Source organism: Fusarium venenatum (genome assembly GCF_020744135.1).
Source record: "Fusarium venenatum strain MPI-CAGE-CH-0201 chromosome Unknown EDB82scaffold_3, whole genome shotgun sequence".
NCBI lineage: Eukaryota > Fungi > Ascomycota > Sordariomycetes > Hypocreales > Nectriaceae > Fusarium > Fusarium venenatum.
The window spans coordinates 2,770,728-2,788,705 of NW_027072131.1; the positions used below are offsets into that span (position 1 = coordinate 2,770,728).

At 48.2% G+C, this 17,978-nt stretch overlaps 8 protein-coding genes across 8 annotated transcripts; 4 read left to right on the forward strand and 4 right to left on the reverse strand.

The window, feature by feature from the left end:
- Positions 1-21: 21 nt before the first annotated feature.
- EDB82DRAFT_505439 (uncharacterized protein) lies at positions 22-3,788 on the forward strand. Its single transcript, XM_025727157.2, has 7 exons — positions 22-1,004; positions 1,063-1,202; positions 1,250-1,338; positions 1,387-2,256; positions 2,308-2,614; positions 2,666-2,795; positions 2,844-3,788. The coding sequence occupies exons 1-7, from the start codon at positions 262-264 to the stop codon at positions 3,616-3,618; spliced, it is 3,054 nt and encodes a 1,017-aa protein (XP_025581652.1). The 5' UTR covers positions 22-261; the 3' UTR covers positions 3,619-3,788.
- EDB82DRAFT_505441 (uncharacterized protein) lies at positions 3,789-5,415 on the reverse strand. Its single transcript, XM_025727158.2, has 2 exons — positions 4,499-5,415; positions 3,789-4,445 (listed from the first exon to the last, which is right to left on the reverse strand). The coding sequence occupies exons 1-2, from the start codon at positions 4,960-4,962 to the stop codon at positions 3,995-3,997; spliced, it is 915 nt and encodes a 304-aa protein (XP_025581653.2). The 5' UTR covers positions 4,963-5,415; the 3' UTR covers positions 3,789-3,994.
- A 751-nt stretch (positions 5,416-6,166) lies between these two features.
- On the forward strand, positions 6,167-6,866 carry EDB82DRAFT_505444 (kinetochore component CENP-S-domain-containing protein). Its single transcript, XM_025727159.2, has 3 exons — positions 6,167-6,348; positions 6,409-6,532; positions 6,597-6,866. The coding sequence occupies exons 1-3, from the start codon at positions 6,316-6,318 to the stop codon at positions 6,779-6,781; spliced, it is 342 nt and encodes a 113-aa protein (XP_025581654.1). The 5' UTR covers positions 6,167-6,315; the 3' UTR covers positions 6,782-6,866.
- Positions 6,867-8,397, reverse strand: EDB82DRAFT_505446 (tryptophan synthase beta subunit-like PLP-dependent enzyme). The gene is made up of 2 exons (XM_025727160.2): positions 7,942-8,397; positions 6,867-7,878 (listed from the first exon to the last, which is right to left on the reverse strand). Exons 1-2 carry the CDS (start codon positions 8,025-8,027, stop codon positions 6,939-6,941), a joined length of 1,026 nt encoding a protein of 341 aa, XP_025581655.2. The 5' UTR covers positions 8,028-8,397; the 3' UTR covers positions 6,867-6,938.
- Positions 8,398-8,729: 332 nt separating this feature from the next.
- Positions 8,730-10,731, forward strand: EDB82DRAFT_231385 (uncharacterized protein). Its single transcript, XM_025727162.2, has one exon. The coding sequence runs from the start codon at positions 9,150-9,152 to the stop codon at positions 10,605-10,607; it is 1,458 nt and encodes a 485-aa protein (XP_025581657.2). The 5' UTR covers positions 8,730-9,149; the 3' UTR covers positions 10,608-10,731.
- On the reverse strand, positions 10,710-12,531 carry EDB82DRAFT_558167 (DNA polymerase alpha/epsilon subunit B-domain-containing protein; the record flags this gene model as incomplete). Its single annotated transcript, XM_025727163.2, has 4 exons — positions 10,710-11,073; positions 11,126-12,059; positions 12,116-12,425; positions 12,482-12,531. The coding sequence occupies 4 exons, from the start codon at positions 12,529-12,531 to the stop codon at positions 10,856-10,858; spliced, it is 1,512 nt and encodes a 503-aa protein (XP_025581658.2). The 3' UTR covers positions 10,710-10,855.
- A 538-nt stretch (positions 12,532-13,069) lies between these two features.
- On the forward strand, positions 13,070-14,566 carry EDB82DRAFT_505449 (P-loop containing nucleoside triphosphate hydrolase protein). The gene has a single exon (XM_025727164.2). The coding sequence runs from the start codon at positions 13,352-13,354 to the stop codon at positions 14,213-14,215; it is 864 nt and encodes a 287-aa protein (XP_025581659.1). The 5' UTR covers positions 13,070-13,351; the 3' UTR covers positions 14,216-14,566.
- A 22-nt stretch (positions 14,567-14,588) lies between these two features.
- On the reverse strand, positions 14,589-17,243 carry EDB82DRAFT_231405 (Mis6-domain-containing protein). The gene is made up of 8 exons (XM_065607264.1): positions 17,050-17,243; positions 16,622-16,997; positions 16,503-16,574; positions 16,334-16,457; positions 16,116-16,286; positions 15,806-16,069; positions 15,638-15,755; positions 14,589-15,584 (listed from the first exon to the last, which is right to left on the reverse strand). The coding sequence occupies exons 1-8, from the start codon at positions 17,120-17,122 to the stop codon at positions 14,620-14,622; spliced, it is 2,163 nt and encodes a 720-aa protein (XP_065463903.1). The 5' UTR covers positions 17,123-17,243; the 3' UTR covers positions 14,589-14,619.
- Between the last annotated feature and the right edge of the window lie 735 nt (positions 17,244-17,978).

The following is a 17,978-nucleotide window of genomic DNA, read 5'->3' on the forward strand; positions in this document are numbered from 1 at the left end:
TTAGAATAGTACCTCTCTATAGGTAAATAAATCTAGGCCAGGCCACGTCTACAGTCACTCCACGCTCACAAACCATCCATCATTTCTGTTCTTTTCAGAGATACAGTATAAATAGACACTCTCGATTTTCTGGTACCCAACATACCATCAAGAGCAGCAATTCTTTTACACGACGATGACTTAATCGCCAAAACAAAAACCAATATCAATTTTGGCGGGGCATTGTTTAGATCAGCCTCACGACCACATCATAAAAACACCATGAGCAACGCCTGGCCTCCAGGGGCCGCCCAAGATGGCGCCCAACCTGATGCGCCTATAGAAGATGTTGCCGATACTGGTGAGATTGCTGACCTCGCTGGCGAGGCGGAACAACCTGACCTCCCACCCGTTCCTGCGCCGCCAACAACATCACGGCCTCCTCTCCAGCGCAACATTTTGCAAGGAGTCCCCCCAGCCGCCCCAATGGCGCCTCCTACCTCGAACGACCAACCGCCTGCGACCGACTCACTCTCTCTGCAACAGCTACGCCATATTGTGGCTGAGTTTAATCGTGCCGAGCCCGTTGCCTACGATTTTGAGTACACCGATATAGGCCCCCACGCCGAAGAGATTGATGAATGGTTCAACTATCAGTTGACACAGTGGACACGTCTCAACGCTGCGCAGGGGGCGTTCAAGTGGCACTGGCAGCACGAAGCGAGATCTCAGGACTCGTGGGACGATGCAGACAACGACACCCGGACAAGGTTTGTCCAGACGGCTATTGCAGGCGTGCAGTCCAACGACGCTGCGCTACGATCAGCTTCGATTGGAAAACTGGTATACCTTGTGTTGGGGCGCTGGAACGATACCGCTATGCCGAATGCGACGCCTGGGGATAGCCGGTCTGTCGCCAGTATTTCGCAGTTGCAAGCAATTAAGGCCGGGGTGGAGTGCATCACATCCTTGGACGGCCTGCCTGTCATATGGGAAGCTCTGCGGAATAATTTCGAATTACAGTGGTAAGTGAGCAAATGAGTATGCCGCCATATGCGATGCAGAGCTGACGATCAATCGCAGGTCAGGGGAGCCCTTAGGACAGCATAATAGCGCCCAAGAAGCCCAGGATGAGTTGATGAGTCTCATGACTATCATGTACATAGCTATACAGGAGACCCTGAACGACCCAGAAGACATGGCTTCTACATACGGAAAACTTTGTAAGTTTGTTCCCAGATTTATATATCACGGTAGCTGATACAAATAGTGGAACTTAACCCCTCATTGGTCGACTATATGTTCACAGCAACCTCGAAACTACGATGGGATGAGCAGAACGCCATGCCGCAGACTCAGGTGAGTTACAATCTCCCATTGGCTGAGACCGCGCTTATGCTGGATTAGATACTTTTATTGTTCTGGAAGTCGATCTTACTAGTTTTTGGCGGAACAGAGGAGCTCGAAGCTATCAAAAAGGCTACCAACGAAATGGGTGAAAAGGCGGCTGATAAAAAGACTATCACTGCCTCACCCTTGGACTACCACGTCTTCCGCCAAGAGATCACATCAAAATATCCAGCCTATGTACCCCCTCGCCCAGCCATTCCTCTCGAAGCAGATAACACCTCTTTGTTGCCCCCCTTCTCGAGCCAAGTGTCCCGAAACAACGGGGCGAATGGTATCATTCCTGCGCCACCCCAAGTTCATAATGGAGGAACGTCGATTCTTGATCAGCCGGTACACATTGCAACTCCTGCCCCCTCACCGCCACCCTCGCCGGCAGTAGGCGGTAAAGGAGGTAAGAAACAAAACTACCAGACGAATCAGAATTTCCCCTTTATGTACCCTCCACTGGATGCCTCGAGCAATTATGCTGGCGGCAAAGAAGCTGCAGGCATTCAGCATGCCGTCGTTGGTCGAAAATGGGAGGGAAGCGATATCCCCGCCTCCATCCTTGAGGCCGGAGAGCTGTTTTCTACGAGAGTCAGGATGACGCGGGCAACGCGCCAACTTTGGGAAGAGCGTGAACGGTTCCTGAAGTTCGAGCGTGGTTACAACAGTGACCACGATGATGACGACGATATTGAGGGCCTTGATCTCAACGAGCTCACATTGGAAGAGCAGGAGATACTAAAAGAGATCAAAGCAGAGACCAGGGCAGAAGAGAAGGCCAAAAAACCGGTTGCCCCTAAACCAGAAATAGACTATGGCCCTCGGCCAGAGCTTTTAACTGAACGGGACAGGCAGCGTCTGTTTGCCGTGGAAAAGTTTTATGTGAGTACAGGTGTGAGATATAGGTATTTAAAAGATACTGACATGTTACAGCGCGATGCCTTGCCCCATCTTCAGTCACTTGTAATTGTTCTGCTGCGGCCGATTCTTCTTAACGTGACAGCAATCGTTTCACAGCAACCTCAACAAGTACCTCCAGCAATGGGCAGAGGGAACCCTGGGATGAACGGCGGCCCTGCAACTAATAGGCAACAACAGGAAATTCCAGGACAAACCCTCCCAAAACCCCCGACACCGGAATTGACTTTAGAGGAAGTTGATGCTGCAAGGACGCGAGAAATCACATCCAAGGCCATGACTGGAATTCTCATCTTGCTATTGAAATGGCTACGGGTTTCTCGTAAGTTTGATACAGATCTGTCAAGTTAGGCTTGTGGCTAATATTGATCAGACGTCTTAAAATTCGAGTACATGACGCAACTTCTATTGGACTCTAACTATGTCCCTCTCGTTCTTAAACTATTTGCCCATCAAGACGTCCAACAGGTAGTGGACAGCAAGATAGACCGCGTTGAGAACAGGTAAGCGAGGCGCTTCTTAGCATATGGCCGTTCGCTAATCGTTTCCAGTTTCTTCCATTTCTGCAACCTGTTGTCACAATCTCGAGATAAGAGCAGTTCAGATGCGGCACAAGACGATGAAGATGACGAAGAGATAGAAGAGAGCGAAGATGAGGCGGCGCCCCCGCCAATTAAGTTACGGCGTTCGGTGCCCACACAGCACGACGAGGATGCGGACTCTAACAGTGATGGCCAAGCATCCTCTACAAGGCCTGAAGTCGACGAACTCGGTTACCCTCTCAATATGCAACCAACCGAGCCCATAACAGACTTCTCACGTCGCAACTTTTTCTCACTCATCAACTACCTAAGAGTAATGCAAAAGATTTGCAAAAACAAGGCACACCGAAACTTGTTACTTGTTCAGTACAAGTCGTCGACGATTCTGAGAAAGTCCCTCAAAGTGCCCCAGCCAGAGCTGCGACTCTACACACTCAAGCTGTTCAAGAATCAAGTTCCATATTGCGGCCGCAAATGGCGCCAGAGCAACATGCGTGTGATCACTGCGATTTATCTACACTGTCGACCTGAGCTCAAGGATGAGTGGCTTGCGGGAAGTGATGTTGATGCCGAGGTGGATGCAGCGCTTCCTCTGGAGCAGGCATTGCGTAGTCTTACCCACTGGCTCAACATACGACGGTATCCAGACAAGATTGCGCCAGACATTCGAGCTGCCATGCGAGACGAGCAGGACTTTTTCTCGAGGGAGCTAGAGAAGCTGGAATTGAATTGGACAGATGTTGCGGGTGATGAGAACGAGTTAGAACCCGGAGAAGTGTGGTAATTGTTTTTTACAAATGAAGGGGTTCTCATGTGGGTGCTCTTGGTTGAGAAATTGAGGTTGTTAACAACATCAATGAGGTGTTTGTATATGAACATCACACAAAGAATAATTCCAAAATGAGCGAATGGAGTTTAATTTTGCTCCATGGATCACTGTCTTCAATAATCACCTAACACGTAAAATTGAGGCACCGGAGTCTGTGTATGTGTGTATATATAATTAATCATTAATGGGCTTGTCAAGCCCTTTCGTTTATCATGGTACGTGAATATGGATGTTCGTAAGTGACCGGTTGCTCTTTCAAGGGCATCCAACCGGGTATCATTCTGGGTTGGTTTCTTTTAATTGTTGTACTTTCCACATTTATGCTTTGCCCTTAGGCGCGATCGTAGACACCATCATCGTAGCGATAGTTTGGGTTCTCAGCCTGACGGACAGGTGGTTGAGTGACACCATACTGGGGCTCGGGGTAGTGAACTTGGCCATAGCCGTCCTGGCGTCCGTGGTTTGGGTCCTGGTAGCCGACGCCGTTATTGTCGTACTTGTTGTAGGTGTTGCTGTTGTCAGGAAAGTTGTTGACAGCTGTGCGGTCGGTAGCATGGCTCTGACGGTAGGTGTCGAGCTGGTCAGGGTGAGCATGCTCGGGCAGAGCATCGTCATTTGCAGCAGTAGTGTTCTTGCGGCGGCGGAAGATGCGGCTGAAAAAGCCACCCTTGGCGCCGTATCCAGAGGTGTAGTCGTTAGCGGGACCAGGACCAAAGCGCTTCTCCTTGCGATGGTGGCGGGCAAGTGCAACTTCGACAAGAATAGACAAGATGAAGAAGATACTAGAAGTATGTTAGTTTTTATATCATCGACATATGTGGTCATGATTGCTTACATAGCGACAATGGAGACGGCTAGACAAGCAGACTGGAGCTTGCAGGCGGTACGGTAGCTAGGCAGCGCAGTAAAGCCATCACTTCCCTCGGCGGTGTTACTGGCCTGGCCACGTCCAAAGGGGGTGTCTAGGTATCCAGTGCAGCTGCTGGCACCACCCTTGTTAGCGATAGCAACGTAGATGAAAGCACCGATAAAGGCGACATCCAGAACAATTGCCAGCAAAGACGAGAGTGTGCGACCGGCTAGACAGCAGAGGAAGAGCAGAGCGGCAGCCGTGTAGAGAACGGCGATTCCTGAGATACCCTCTACAGCACGGATTTTGTTGCTGATCGAGAGGTGGTGATTATGAAGAGTTGCTAGGAAGTAGGAGTAGATGGCGAGGATGAGAGCCGCGCAGGCGAATTGGATGCCTCGGATGAACCATTGAAGGAACTTGAGGCCAGTGCCGGCTTTAGCACCCATGATTAATTATATTTTTGAGGGAATAAAGATATTGATTGGTATTGGTAGAGTAGACCAAATATGTGAAAATAAAGTTGAGGGGGAGGGAACAGTTCTATAAGTACTAAAGGAAGGGAAGGAAGCAAGTGGTTTTCTCAACTCCACCAGCAAGCAAGCTGGAGAAGGCTTGCGCAAGACGCAAGGCATTACGTAGATTGGCCAAGGATAGATGATGGTATGGACCCTTAAAACATGCAACTCTGATTGAATGGAGATGGCCGTGCTTGGGCTGATCATGTTGTAAGTGGCGATGCTAGCAGAGCCGAACTTGGTGATGACGACGAGTGGTGTGTGGCTGAATAGGCTATGATTGGATGAGAATGGGGAGCACAGCCTTGATTCTTAATTGTAGCGTGGCGGGTATAAAGGGAATGGAAAGGCTGAGTTTTTGTCAGATGACTATATCCAATTAATACATTCTTTATTCTTGGAGCATGAGTAAGCAATCGGGCAATTGATATGTTCTTAATCAACTTGAATGATTTACAATAAAAATATTGATGTTGGATCAGAATCTTCAATTATGCTACTTATGCTAGGGTGGAGCAAGTGCCTGCCGATCATCAGGGTCTTTCATCTTCCGGCCGGTACTAAATGTTAATGATGTCAACCCTAGCAACCTAGAAACTCGATCGCCCTAAAAAAAAAAACTTGAACTTTTTGAGGAGGGAGCCGCTTGCAATTAACTCTTTGCTACAAAACCAAAACAGGGACTTGGCAAAAAGAGATGGACAGGGGTTGTTGGATCAAGTGCCGAAAGGTATGTTGTTTTTGTATGCATGTAATCCGATTGAATAGCGGCTCTTTGTGACATGGATAGATGCTCTAGACTACCGATTTGGGGTTCAAATGAAAGGAACAATAAGCAATACTATCCCTGCATTAGATGACTTGTTGTTTTTTCCTCAGCGGCCTTGGTTTGAGACACAATGCAGGTTATTTTATTGCATGGATATGCAGTGTTACAGATGAGGCTGTCTGTCTGTCTATGGTGTTGACTATAGACCAAAGTTGGATATAGTTGTCATAGCCCAATACTCAAGTTTATAGGAGGTGCTGCGCTATAACAAGTACTGAGGATTCATAGAGTATTCTGGCGTAAATGATACATCAATCTCAATACTTTACAAGATAGGTCTTTATTTGTGCTGATTTTCGGTTAGGTTGTTAATAAGACTATTATCTGGTCTACCTTGTACCCCGCCGTAGTAATAGACGCCATCTCCTTCTCTACTGCCCCGCGACGCGTCCAAATACATTCAACATCTACACATCAGGAGTCACCGTCTCTAACAAAGACAGAAGATAACAAAAATGGCCGATACAGCAGGCGATGAGAATCGAGAGGTACAATCCTGATTTAATGCTGGTTGCCTATATAAAACTAACCCAACCCCCCAAAATTAGCGTCTCAAGGCTGCCCTGTGGTACGCTGTTGGCCAAATCGTCGATGAAGAGTCCCTCCGTCGCAACCGCAACGCCACACCGCAATTCATCGGTGCACTCACAGAACTTGTTTGGACACAAATTGGTAGGAAGCTCCCTTCTTGATTACAGTTCATATTAAGAGAGTGCGCGCTAATCATCATAAACAGAAAATGTGGCCACAGATCTAGAGAGTTTCAGCAATCATGCAGGCCGTTCAACCGTCACAACAGATGACGTGCTACTTCTTGCTAGAAAGAATCCTGATTTACATCAAATCATGAAGGAATTCGTTGACCAGGCCAAGGCGGAGAAGGGAACCTTCAAGGGTAGACGAGGTGCAAGCAAACGATAGTGTATTGGGAATGGGTATCAACGGAGTCTGGAGCAACGAAGCTATTTACTTACAGAGAAGAACTCGCTATGACCAATATACAGTAAAATTGATTCAAACCCAGCTATATATGCGTCTATCATCTATGTGGGGGTTTTTAATACATGTCTATATCACCTTAGACCTTGATAGATGACTGTCCCGAGTACTTTTCCCGGTACTCAGACAGCATATTCAACGTAACACCAGAACCACCACAGACCACAAACACCACATTCTTCTTGCTCCATTCTTCATCAGACAAACCCTCCCCAAGAGCCTTCCTTAAGTCTCCTCGATAAGCAACCGCCAAGGCTGCACCGCACGCTACCTCAACCAGTTGTCGTCCATCGTCCGCAAAACGTACAGCACTTAGGGCAGCATCTGCGTCAGACACAACAAGACTCTTCATCGTCCCTGAATGATGCTGACTCCACTTCCACGTCTGCTCAGACACTCTTGTAGCACCGAGGGATGTTGCGATTGAAGTCATCTCAGGCAGTGTTACGTGCTCGCCGGCGAGAACACTTGCGTTAAGACTGTCGGCTCCCTCGGTCTCAACAGCCAGAACAGCGGGCTTTGCGCCTAGCCAGGGACGGCTCTCGACACCTTGCATCAAGCCGTTGACTAAACCGCCGCCACCAACGCTGCAGACGATACCATCGACACGACCCTCAAGCTGATCCCGAATCTCGTCCACCATAGTTGCTGCTCCATCCCAGATTCGAGGGTCGTCGAATGGCGCGACATAAATAGCCGAAGGATCTTTGGCTACCAGCTCTTCACGCATGTACTCATCGCACTCGGCCCAGTTCTTACCTTTCTGGTGTACCTCTACTCCCAGATCAAGTAGCTTTCCCTTCATGAGTGGGCTGATAATAGTAGGCATAACGATTGTGGCCTTTTGGCCGAGCGAAATAGCAGATGTTGCGCATGCCAGACCGGCGTTGCCACCTGAAGAGCAGTAGAAATGAACAGGACCCGTGGCAGCAGCAGCAGCTTGGGTCATTAGATTACCAATTCCACGGGTCTTGAAAGAGCCTGACGGTTGAAGGTTTTCAAGCTTGAGGTAGACATTGCTTGGAGGGTGTTAGTCAATTCACTCGGAAGTAAAGGTGTATAGAAGAGGGGGTGTAACATACCAGCCTGTAAGAAGAGATAATTGAGTGCTGAGAAGACATGGTGTCTTAATCCATGGCAATTTAGTGTCAGAGCCTAGAGATCCCATGATAAAGATTGTATGTGTTGAAGTATCGGAAAAGTGAGTATTGATGGAGAATAAGATATAGGGTGAGATGGAGGCGAATATATTACCGCTCTTAACTCCGAGAATCGGCCTGAACGCGCCCTTTTAAAGGTATGGACGGTTCTTCACTAAGCTAAGGAATTAAACAGCTGGGCTTTAGACTGCATTGACAGAATTGATTTGAATAATAAAACTGTCAGGCTTTGGAACAGTCTTTTCATACGTCTAGTGTCAACAGTCAGTTAAATTTGAGCGACCTTAATTGGAGATCCAATAGATCAATTCAGATCTTGTGCATGTCCAAGAATTGTATCCACTTGACAACCGAAAGGCGCAAAATGGACTACATCTCATCCTTCGAAATCGTTCCAGAATGCAGATTACTTACACTTGTTGGGAAGTCTGAGTTACATAACTAAGGGACTTTTGTGGGAGTCAACGCTCAACCATATTATGTTTCTATAATCTTCTTTACTTTTCCTTAAAGTAGAATCGAGGGAAAGAAACAATCCTAGCCTTATTTCTCAACATCTCACTTACTTCAGCCTTGGTTGAGATCAAGTCATTAAACTAGGATAAGATAGTATGTGTTTCAATGTTAGAAAGAGTCAGATACGGTATATCGACCCAGAGTCTGCCTCCTATAAGAGTATCTGCCAAGTTTTGCTATCGTCATGTTGTCAATGTGACTGTATTAGCATAGGAACGAAAACCAACGCTCTTTCATTTGGATTATCTGGCGTTAATAAAGTAATTGTTTAGTTTACCAGCAGAGTCTCTTGGATTTGGAAGAATGCTGTAGTAGATATTCTACCTCAGTGATCGCGACATCTCAAAAAACGTATGCACTAGTAACCCCCCTTTCTCCTAAGATATCCGGAGGCTTAGGAAAGATTTACGGCTCCCCTTTTCCTAAACTACGTGAAGCCTCAAAAACACAAACTTATGGTTTCTCTCGTCGCCCAATTCCTAATTCCTCATTCCCAGTTCACCAATTCCCATTCTCTGACAACTGTGAATCACGGACGATCTATGTCTGTGTATATATAGGGCCATACTTCCTTCAGACTCTTCCTCCCTTCTTTCACACCATTCTAATGTATCATGTCGTCCACAGCCACGGCCAGTCCTGGAACTGATACGAGAGCCAGCTCAGTCGCTTCAAGTAACAGCAAGAGAAGCACAGAGAGCACCGAAAGCTCAGGTGAAAAACGCCCAAAGAGATTGAGAATCGAAGCACCTCCCCTGCATGAATTTACTAAGGAGTATGGAATTCCCATGAACCAATTTGCCTGGGGCGCTCGTCCAGAAAGTTCCGACGAGGAATCGTTTGATGAAGATGAAACGAACATTCCTCCCTCTATCCCGAGGTATTTTCGCAAGTATCCAAAGCCAAAAGGAAAGACTAGACGTCCCGTCAATTATGCTCATCGTGCCATCCTCCGCAATTATGCCACCATGAGCCCTCAACCTGCTCCCGCTCCCGCTCCCCAGCTTCGACCTCAAGCACCAAGCGAAAGAAGCCTGCTGGACTTCCCTGTCGAAATCCGAGAGGAGATTTATCGTGGTCTTCTCGTTTCCCACAAACCCGTTCCCGTCTACGACGGCTGGAAGAGGGTCTACGCGCGAGAGAAGCCCTGTCTGGACATCAATATCCTTATGGTGTGTAAAAAGATCTTCAACGAAGCCATTGGCGTGCTCTATGGCGAGAACACCTTTCTCTATCGCCTTCGCGATATGCCAACGCAGTCCCACGTTATGGTCAACATCCAAGAGCTGGCCCAAAGCAACGCTTATGTTCCGGAGCGAGGTCACAGAGAGACCTACGCCGACATGTTTGATGACGACGAAGTAGAGGCGGTCCATGAACCTGGGACTATCAACGTCAAGAAGTACGCCTGTCTGTTCCGCTACATTACCTTACAGGCCGATCACAACCGATCTCAATACTATACTCAGGAATTCATGGCCGATGCCATCAATATGTTTGTCCAGGCACCTAGCATGACAAACATCCACACCCTGACCATCATCATCAGCCCCCGTTACACCCGCGGCAGCTTTACCTTCGTCGACTGGTTTAATTCAAAGTCAGAACTTGTGAGTGCGCTCAAGGCAGTGTGTTGCGAGATTATTCGTATCAAGATCTGGAACAAACACCTCAATGATGGTATCGATCCACTCTCAACCGAACTGTTCCTGCGCGCCCACCACCTACGGTTCTTCAGACAACTCAAGAAGAAAAGACTTCAAGACGGAAAACCAGACATCTGGGCCGGGGATTGGAAAATGGAAAGGCTTCGTCTCAAGCGATGCCGCGAGGTCATCAGCAGCTTGGACAAGCTTCGACCTTGCGTACTCGAAGCTTGCAAGAAACACCTTGAACCAGATGTTAAGCGACGAGGCGATCTCGGGGACGCAGATGAGGATGAGGATGAAGACGAAGAGAACTGGTTTGCCATTTTCCCAGACGAAGTGACGAACAGTGAGGCCGAAGAGGAAACGGACGAGGATTTGGACGACGAGTTTGTAGACGATAATGACTCGGATGGCTCGGCTTGACTCGTGGGTTGAGACAATCTTTGGGCTGGACGATTGACTTGAGACAGGCGTTCACGGAGTTGAGAGACATGGGATGGTAAATGAGGCGCTTATTGAAGGCAGGGGCGGACAGGCACACAGGCAGGGGATCGATCGATAAACTTGCTAAAGCAGGTGGCTTGGGATTCGATATGCTCAATTAATTATTGCTCTCGGGGTATTTTCATGGCCTGTTTTATCTTGCTCGTGGCTGTCCTATATAATTGCTCTTATGTAGATATCTTGATCCTCTCTACCTCAAGTGTTTCTGTGTCGATCAATACTAACTCTTTTGTTGCCGAGAAGGACGGGACGGTGACGAGTCTCACCGATTGTCCCTCGGGGCCTTTAATAACCTTTGTTGAGAATTTTGGTTGGTTGCCGACGAAATAGAGATGAGGACATGTTTGCATAACAAATGGATCGTCATCTTGAAATGGATAGCTCCCTAGACAGGTGGTTAGACAAATACAACAGTGACTAGGCAGGTGTTTACTTACATAGTGTATCAGGTGCAGTCGGGGCACAGCATCGCCATCGGCACATGGCTTCCATCATACCGAGACGGTCATCACTGTTGACGTACTTGAAAACGTCGTCAACATTCTGACCACCGGTGCCCAGAACACGCCACCCTTCAACCTCGGCTTCCCAAGGGTTTGTGACAGTATCGAGCCAGCCTGGCTGGTCAACAGGGGCAGTTGGATCGCGGGTGTAAGCTCGAGCTACGGGAAACATTGCAGGATGCACAGGCTGTTGTGGGTAACTAGCATTCGCAGGATCCTGTGCACCAGGAAGCATTGTAACGGGAATGGACGGGAGGAGCTCAGCGACAAAAGCATCAAAGAGCTGAGAAGGGAGGGGGTTATAGGCACTGGCGTCGTAACCATATTTCTTCTGGCCCTTCTTTTCTGGGAGTGCCTCGTCTGCAGCTGCAGGTTTTCGATCTGTTGTCAAGATGGAGTTTCCAGCGATGATAAGACGGCTGATGTGAGAGACATCGATCTGGCTGGAAGGGCCTAAGGCCTCACCGAGCAGATACTCGAGAAGAAGATCAAGCTCAAGAGCATAAGAAGCATCAGTTCCCGAAAAGGATAAGCCAGACACAATGGCGATCTTCTTGTTTCCCTTTTTCTTGTCAGAAGCGTCAGCCATCTCTTCGTCTTCGTCCTTCGTCTTGCTCTTGTCCGACATAGGTTTCGAGAGACTCCAGCGTTCGGGTTGAGGAGGCAGGTCCGGGAATTTGATGTCAATGATTTCAAACTCTCCATTGGAGTTTTCGGTACCCAAAACCCCAACAATGCATCCCGTTACAAGGTGTACTTTTTCGAGAAGGTCACCAACCAGCCTGATACGGCCTGATTCGTCCTCCAACATAATTTGGTCGTCGTCGGAGAAGTATTTGGGCATCGAAATGGGAGCAGAGATCCAGCGCTACGAACTCAAGTTAGCGCTTCATGAGTGGCAATCAGAAGGAATGGTTGTCGTACGTCCTTGGAAACGTCCTCTAGAATATTCGGCTTCAGGGGCATTTCCATATATACGGTGCCGGTCACGTAGCACAGCTCTCCTTGGCGAACATCAAGGACACGGTCAACTCGCTGAGCCTCCTCATCGCCGACGGTTGTTCCGTCCCAGGCTGTAGCTGCTATCTGATCGACAGCCGGCTTGATCTTGGTAAGACGCAGGAAGTACATGTCGCCATACTGTTGCTTATAGGAGCGTTGCTTGTCAAGGGCGAAGGAATTCAGTGGCTTGTAAGCGGAAGCGCTTCGAGAGGGGATTTCGTGGGCAGCGTCACTGTGGTTATATTGGTTAGAGCTTTCGTTTCAGTTGGAATAGTCGGTAGGGCTTACGATGGCTTCTGGAGGAGGAGGCTGCCCTCGACCTCTTCAAGGGCTACCATCTTGGATGATGCCGAGATGGAGGGATGGGATCAGGATTATGAGGGTTGGAGATGACACGAGGTAGTTTCTTCGAGTCTCATGTATTCGATCATGAATGTATTGGCGATATGTCTCGAAATTGTGTAGTTGAAGCTATCGTCTAGTGCAGGAAAACGTGTGAAGGAGCTTTGGTCCCCATTTAGACGCGAATTTCTGGCGTAAAGTGGCTAGGCAACGGATAAGGGACTGATAGTAGGTACAATTAATTATTCTAGTTAGGGTATGACGTACTGGACTTTAGGGCGGTGAGTCCACTGTAGTAAATCCATACTTAGAGGGGTTCTTGGAGGTCGGGCCAGTGAAATCCATGGACCTCTACATACATAGTACACATTCTTGGCATTTGTTATAATTGTTGATAAAAAGGTTGAATGTCTGAATGCATTGCTAGAAACAGGATATGAAGAGGTCATCGAAGAAGTATCATACCGCAACTGAGACATCTAGGTGAAGCCTTTGGAGTATGAGTAGTACCTACCTACCTACTAATACAGGTAACTAACACATCACGGTAAAGTCTTGACCCACTGGAACTTGCCTACTATCTCATGTCCATTCATCGGACCCCGCCATCCACCGGTTGAGGCGTTCTGCTTCAGAGGGGAAGGGAAATCTCTGACGCACCACCTCGTCCAATTATACAACTTCGTAATCTCAGACTAGACCTAGGGACTCTTCTAGTTCTTCGTATTCTTTATAAACTTTTTTGATCCCTCACTTCTGACCATTTGTCTCTCCGCCTATAAACATATCTCAGCATCATCTCATTCACCCCTCATCATGACTACTCCTCCCAAGCCCCCTCGTGTCGAGGTGAACAAGCTCTCATACACGTTCCCTGACTACTCAACTGGCGTTAACAACATCACTCTTGACCTGCCTCCGCGATCCCGTACTCTTCTCATTGGTGCCAACGGTGCTGGTAAGACGACTCTGCTCCGTCTCCTTGCCGGCAAGCGCCTTGCACCCAGTGACACCATCTCTATCTGTGGAGTCGATCCTTTCAAGGATGGTCTAGAGGGTGTCACTTATCTCGGCCTCGAATGGGTTCTCAACCCTATTGTCCGAACTGACATTGGCGTCAACGAGCTGCTTCGCTCCGTCGGCGGTGATGCGTACCCTGATCGTCGGGATGAGCTCGTAGCCATGCTCGACGTCGACACCAACTGGCGCATGCACGCTGTTTCTGATGGCGAGCGTCGTCGTGTTCAGCTTGCCATGGGTCTTCTGAGGCCCTGGACTGTTCTTCTTCTCGATGAGATCACTGTTGATCTCGATGTCCTGAGCCGTGCCGAGTTCCTCGCTTGGCTTAAGCACGAGACAGAGATCCGGGAGTGCACAATCGTTTACGCTACCCATATTTTGGATAACCTTGCTGGCTGGCCTACTCACCTCGCGCATATGCACCTCGGTACTGTCAAGGAGTGGGACGAGGCCGACAAAATGCTTGCCACCATCGATGGCACTGTCGGTGCCTCGGGCAACAGTCGTCTTGGAGAGCTCGTCCTGGGCTGGCTCCGAGATGACTTGAAAGAGCGAGGACCACGAAGCAATGCCAACCGTGGCTCTGAAGGCAAGACGTACGGTTTCGGAGGAATCCAAATTGGCGGATATGGCGACGAGTCTAAGCCGCGTGAGGCATAAATATTGCGTCGACCAGCCCACCCCGAGGCACCTTCATCGAGACATTTTTAACAATCGTCTTGAGTTTCGTTTTATTCTTTGTTTGGAGTTTGGAAAGACGGGCGGCACTCAACTGCATTGTTTTCGGCGTGGGATGGCGATAAAAGGCGGATGACATTGGTATTTATTATTCATGCATGGCGTTCGATATGGTAGGAAAGCAGTCCCTCAACCCTGTACTCCACGGCGTTTGATCTTCAACACTTCATGCATGATAATGAGCGCGGTTTTCAAGGTGTCCTTAATACAATTATTCATACCCCATTTCAACCAAGGGGAAGTAGACTTTAGTCACTTCAACTAGACAGGTCTTATTCTGGATCCAGATACAAAGAATGATATATTCGTCTTGACATCATGCACCGTCACTGCGCCGTATTCGGTCTCGTGCTTCCACCGTCTATCAACTTTCTTAAAATTGTCATAGTGTTCTTGAGCAGGTCTGTGATACCAGCAAGCTCCTTTGCGCTGAGTTCCTCCAATGCCTTGATTCGATAATCTTGCCAGGAGATGCGTATACCGCCAGAACCTACAAGCTGCCCCAGACTACTCTGTGTCGGTGGTCCTTCATGCCTGATACGTAAAGGTGTACCGCTGTTGATCTCAGCATTTTCGAGATCTTGTATGCACCGCGTGCTCTGCAGGCATAGGAGTGGCGAGTACGACAATGAAAACAGGGAGGTCAAAGTAAGAGATTTATCCACAGAAGTTATGTATGAAGACAGTCTGGGGACGAGACTTCTTGGGATCAAGCAGCCCTGTGCATTTGGATCATTGTCGGTGAACGCCTTACCTCGCCAAAAGCAGTTACACATATCCATGAGATATCCATTAAAAAGACTCACGAAGACCCGGTTATAGGATGAGGAGTCAATGCGATTGCTTCCATCCCGTTTTGGTTTCGTCAGCATGGCCATCTCAAAGCCCTTTTTATAAGAGGCAAGGATAGCACAAATACGTGACATAATAGCGACTGAACTGCTAAAGAAGAGTATATATATCAGATGTGAGGGAGGCAGCTCGATGCGAATATAGTGCTTCAAGGTTTCGTGGCTGATGAGTCGGGAGTTCTGCTCATAAAAGTCGAGGATGGCGGAACGTGCTGAGACAGAGGTAGATGTTTGGGCGATACTAAGGGCCAGAGGGTTGACGTGTCGAATCAAGTCAGCAACGGCTTCACTAGCATAATCTGGTATGGTATCGGCGGATTCAAGAACCACTGTCCAGTGGTGAAGGATGTTTCTGTACAAGCCAAGGACGGCTAGTTGAGATCCAGGGGTGTTGTCAAATACCGCTTCCTCGAGAGGCTTGAAAATGTGTTGGTATAGTCCTGGCGGGCGTTAGTGTCTTGGTCGCATTAGAAGAATCGGAGTTGAAACTAACTTTGAAAGTCAAGCAACGGGGAGTAAGATAAGATCGCAAGTATTGAGTCGCGGTGTTGAGAACCGTCCCAGAGCGGAAGAAAGCGGGCGAAGAAGTCAAGTAGGAGCGAGGGGAGAATCTGAGCGTGGTCAGCATGAAGCTGGAAAAAGATTTTGTATAGAAACGCGCCTTGGTCGAGACAACGTAGTCTCGGAAGATATCCAATATCTCAAAGAAAGTGGCTTCATCTGCATCACCGTCCTGAACATCTTGAAGGGCGGAGTTGAGCCAATTTGCTATTCTTTGGTCAGACTCACTACTTGGTCGCAGAACCATGAGCTTTTGCAACAACGGGTCTGCCAGGACGGCAACTAGCTGATTAGGCAACTCTAGCTTGTCGATACCCTTAACAAAACCAACAACGCTTTCAATTTCCTCCAATGTAACAGCATCCTGATGATATCAGTAGTTGACCTTTGGCCTTGTGGTGTTGACGAACCTCTGTCACATGAGACGTGTGAACCAACGGGATGGTCTTCTTCCGGATAGCACGGCCAATAGGACGATATACACGAAAACCGTCTCTTGGTCTCAATACACCTTCCTGGGATTTGTAGAAATGTGCCTCCTGGACCTCGTCTAACCTATCTCGCCATTGTGGATCAGGGTGCTAGCAACATGTCAACAGAGAGACGCCCGGTGATTCTTTGGACGTACCTTGAAAGAAGATGCTTTACCGCGAACGGCTTCTCCTACAATAACCTCAGGGTAATAGTCTTTGAAGACTTTTAAAAGACCGATCAAAGAAGGATCGTTCCCTGTTTGTCTTGAGAGATTGAGTCTATTTGTGTGAGCTAAAAGTAGAGAATCAGGGGTCCATACTCACAATGCTTGAATTCGAAAAGGACGTACGTGCTTACGCCTTGTGATGAGAGCAAGAAGATGGCTCAGATTAGGACTGAGGCAAATTAGCAGAAAGTTGATGGTAGAGACAAGGGAAGTTACCGGGTGGCTGCGGTATCGAGAAGATTGAAAAGAACGGGATAAGCCTGAGAAAGCACCTGTGGTGATTCCAAAGTATGGTGAACGGTAATAAGCCATTTGATGAGAGCCGCCTGGAGTGTCAGAGATGGCTTGAGAGTTCCGTGACCAAGACAAGAGACGACTCGAAGCACAGAATCTCGAGACACGGCCTCGGCGGGGTAAAGGTTTCTAATGATAGCAGCCTGACTTGCTTGATCCAGATAGTTTGGTGTTGTGACAAGGTTGACGAGACTGTCTAGAGTCTCTGGCAAAAGACCCCATTCATAAGACAGTGAGGTGAGATTGGTGATGGTGGGTTTGATACTAGTCGCGCGTGTTTTGGCGGGTACTTTGGACGCTGTGTATGCTATGAGTAAAGGCCTTGGTGAATGTTATCATGGTAAACTCACATTCAATAACATCGCCCACAAGGAGGCGAAGCTCTTGGTGGCCCGCCTCGGCGGGATCAGTGTCTGTTTCCATACGCTGCGTTGCGTGCGCAAGCTCTACATGTACACGCTCCGGAGCCGAGCGGCAGATATCGGGGCTTGGTAGTGAGTGTTGCTATGAATGAGTGGGACACTCCGGAAGACGCGTCGGCCATAAAGACGCGTTTTCGGGTTTCGGAGGACAAAACTGTGGATCTAATTCGGAGTGGGGCCAGAACAATTCAGATAATAATAGCAGATTAAATAGAATGGGATGTAAGAGTCTCACGATGTTGGGTTAGGCATATCTTTGACTCGCCATCAAGTGTTGGTCAATCAAGTTGCTATGGCTCCCTGCATCGGACAAGATCTACCTTGTTGGCCTATTTTACTGTCAAAGTCGTGGGACGTGGGACAAATCGAGACGAACCGAGTTTAATTCAACCTCTGGCAACTTGAAGCTTGACAACTCTAGTTTTTGCCAATGCCGATTTGCGATAAATAATGCGCTGCCCATCTTGTGTCGTACCGTATATGTTGGCGCCATGGCAGAAGTACCATTTGCTGTACACCTGTAAGGATGGGCTTCGGCAATGCTCATATCCAGACACATTTTTAGCGATCATTTGGCCGCGGCATCGGCATCGTAAACACACTCAATTTAAGTTTCATGCAACCCTCTTCTACCAAACACAGAACCTTTGCCAATGTACCTAAGCAAGCTGGTGAAGACGGGCCGTTCCTGCCGTACTTTTGCAACGTTCCTACCTTAGACTAACCAAAAAGCATATGTAGTTCCTTCCATTTTGACATTGATTTCCAAGAGATGGAATGGAAGTCACAGCCCGGTTAAGATGTAGGTAAGCAAAGAACTCTGCCCTGTACCACTCCTCAGCTGAAATAGAACTTCT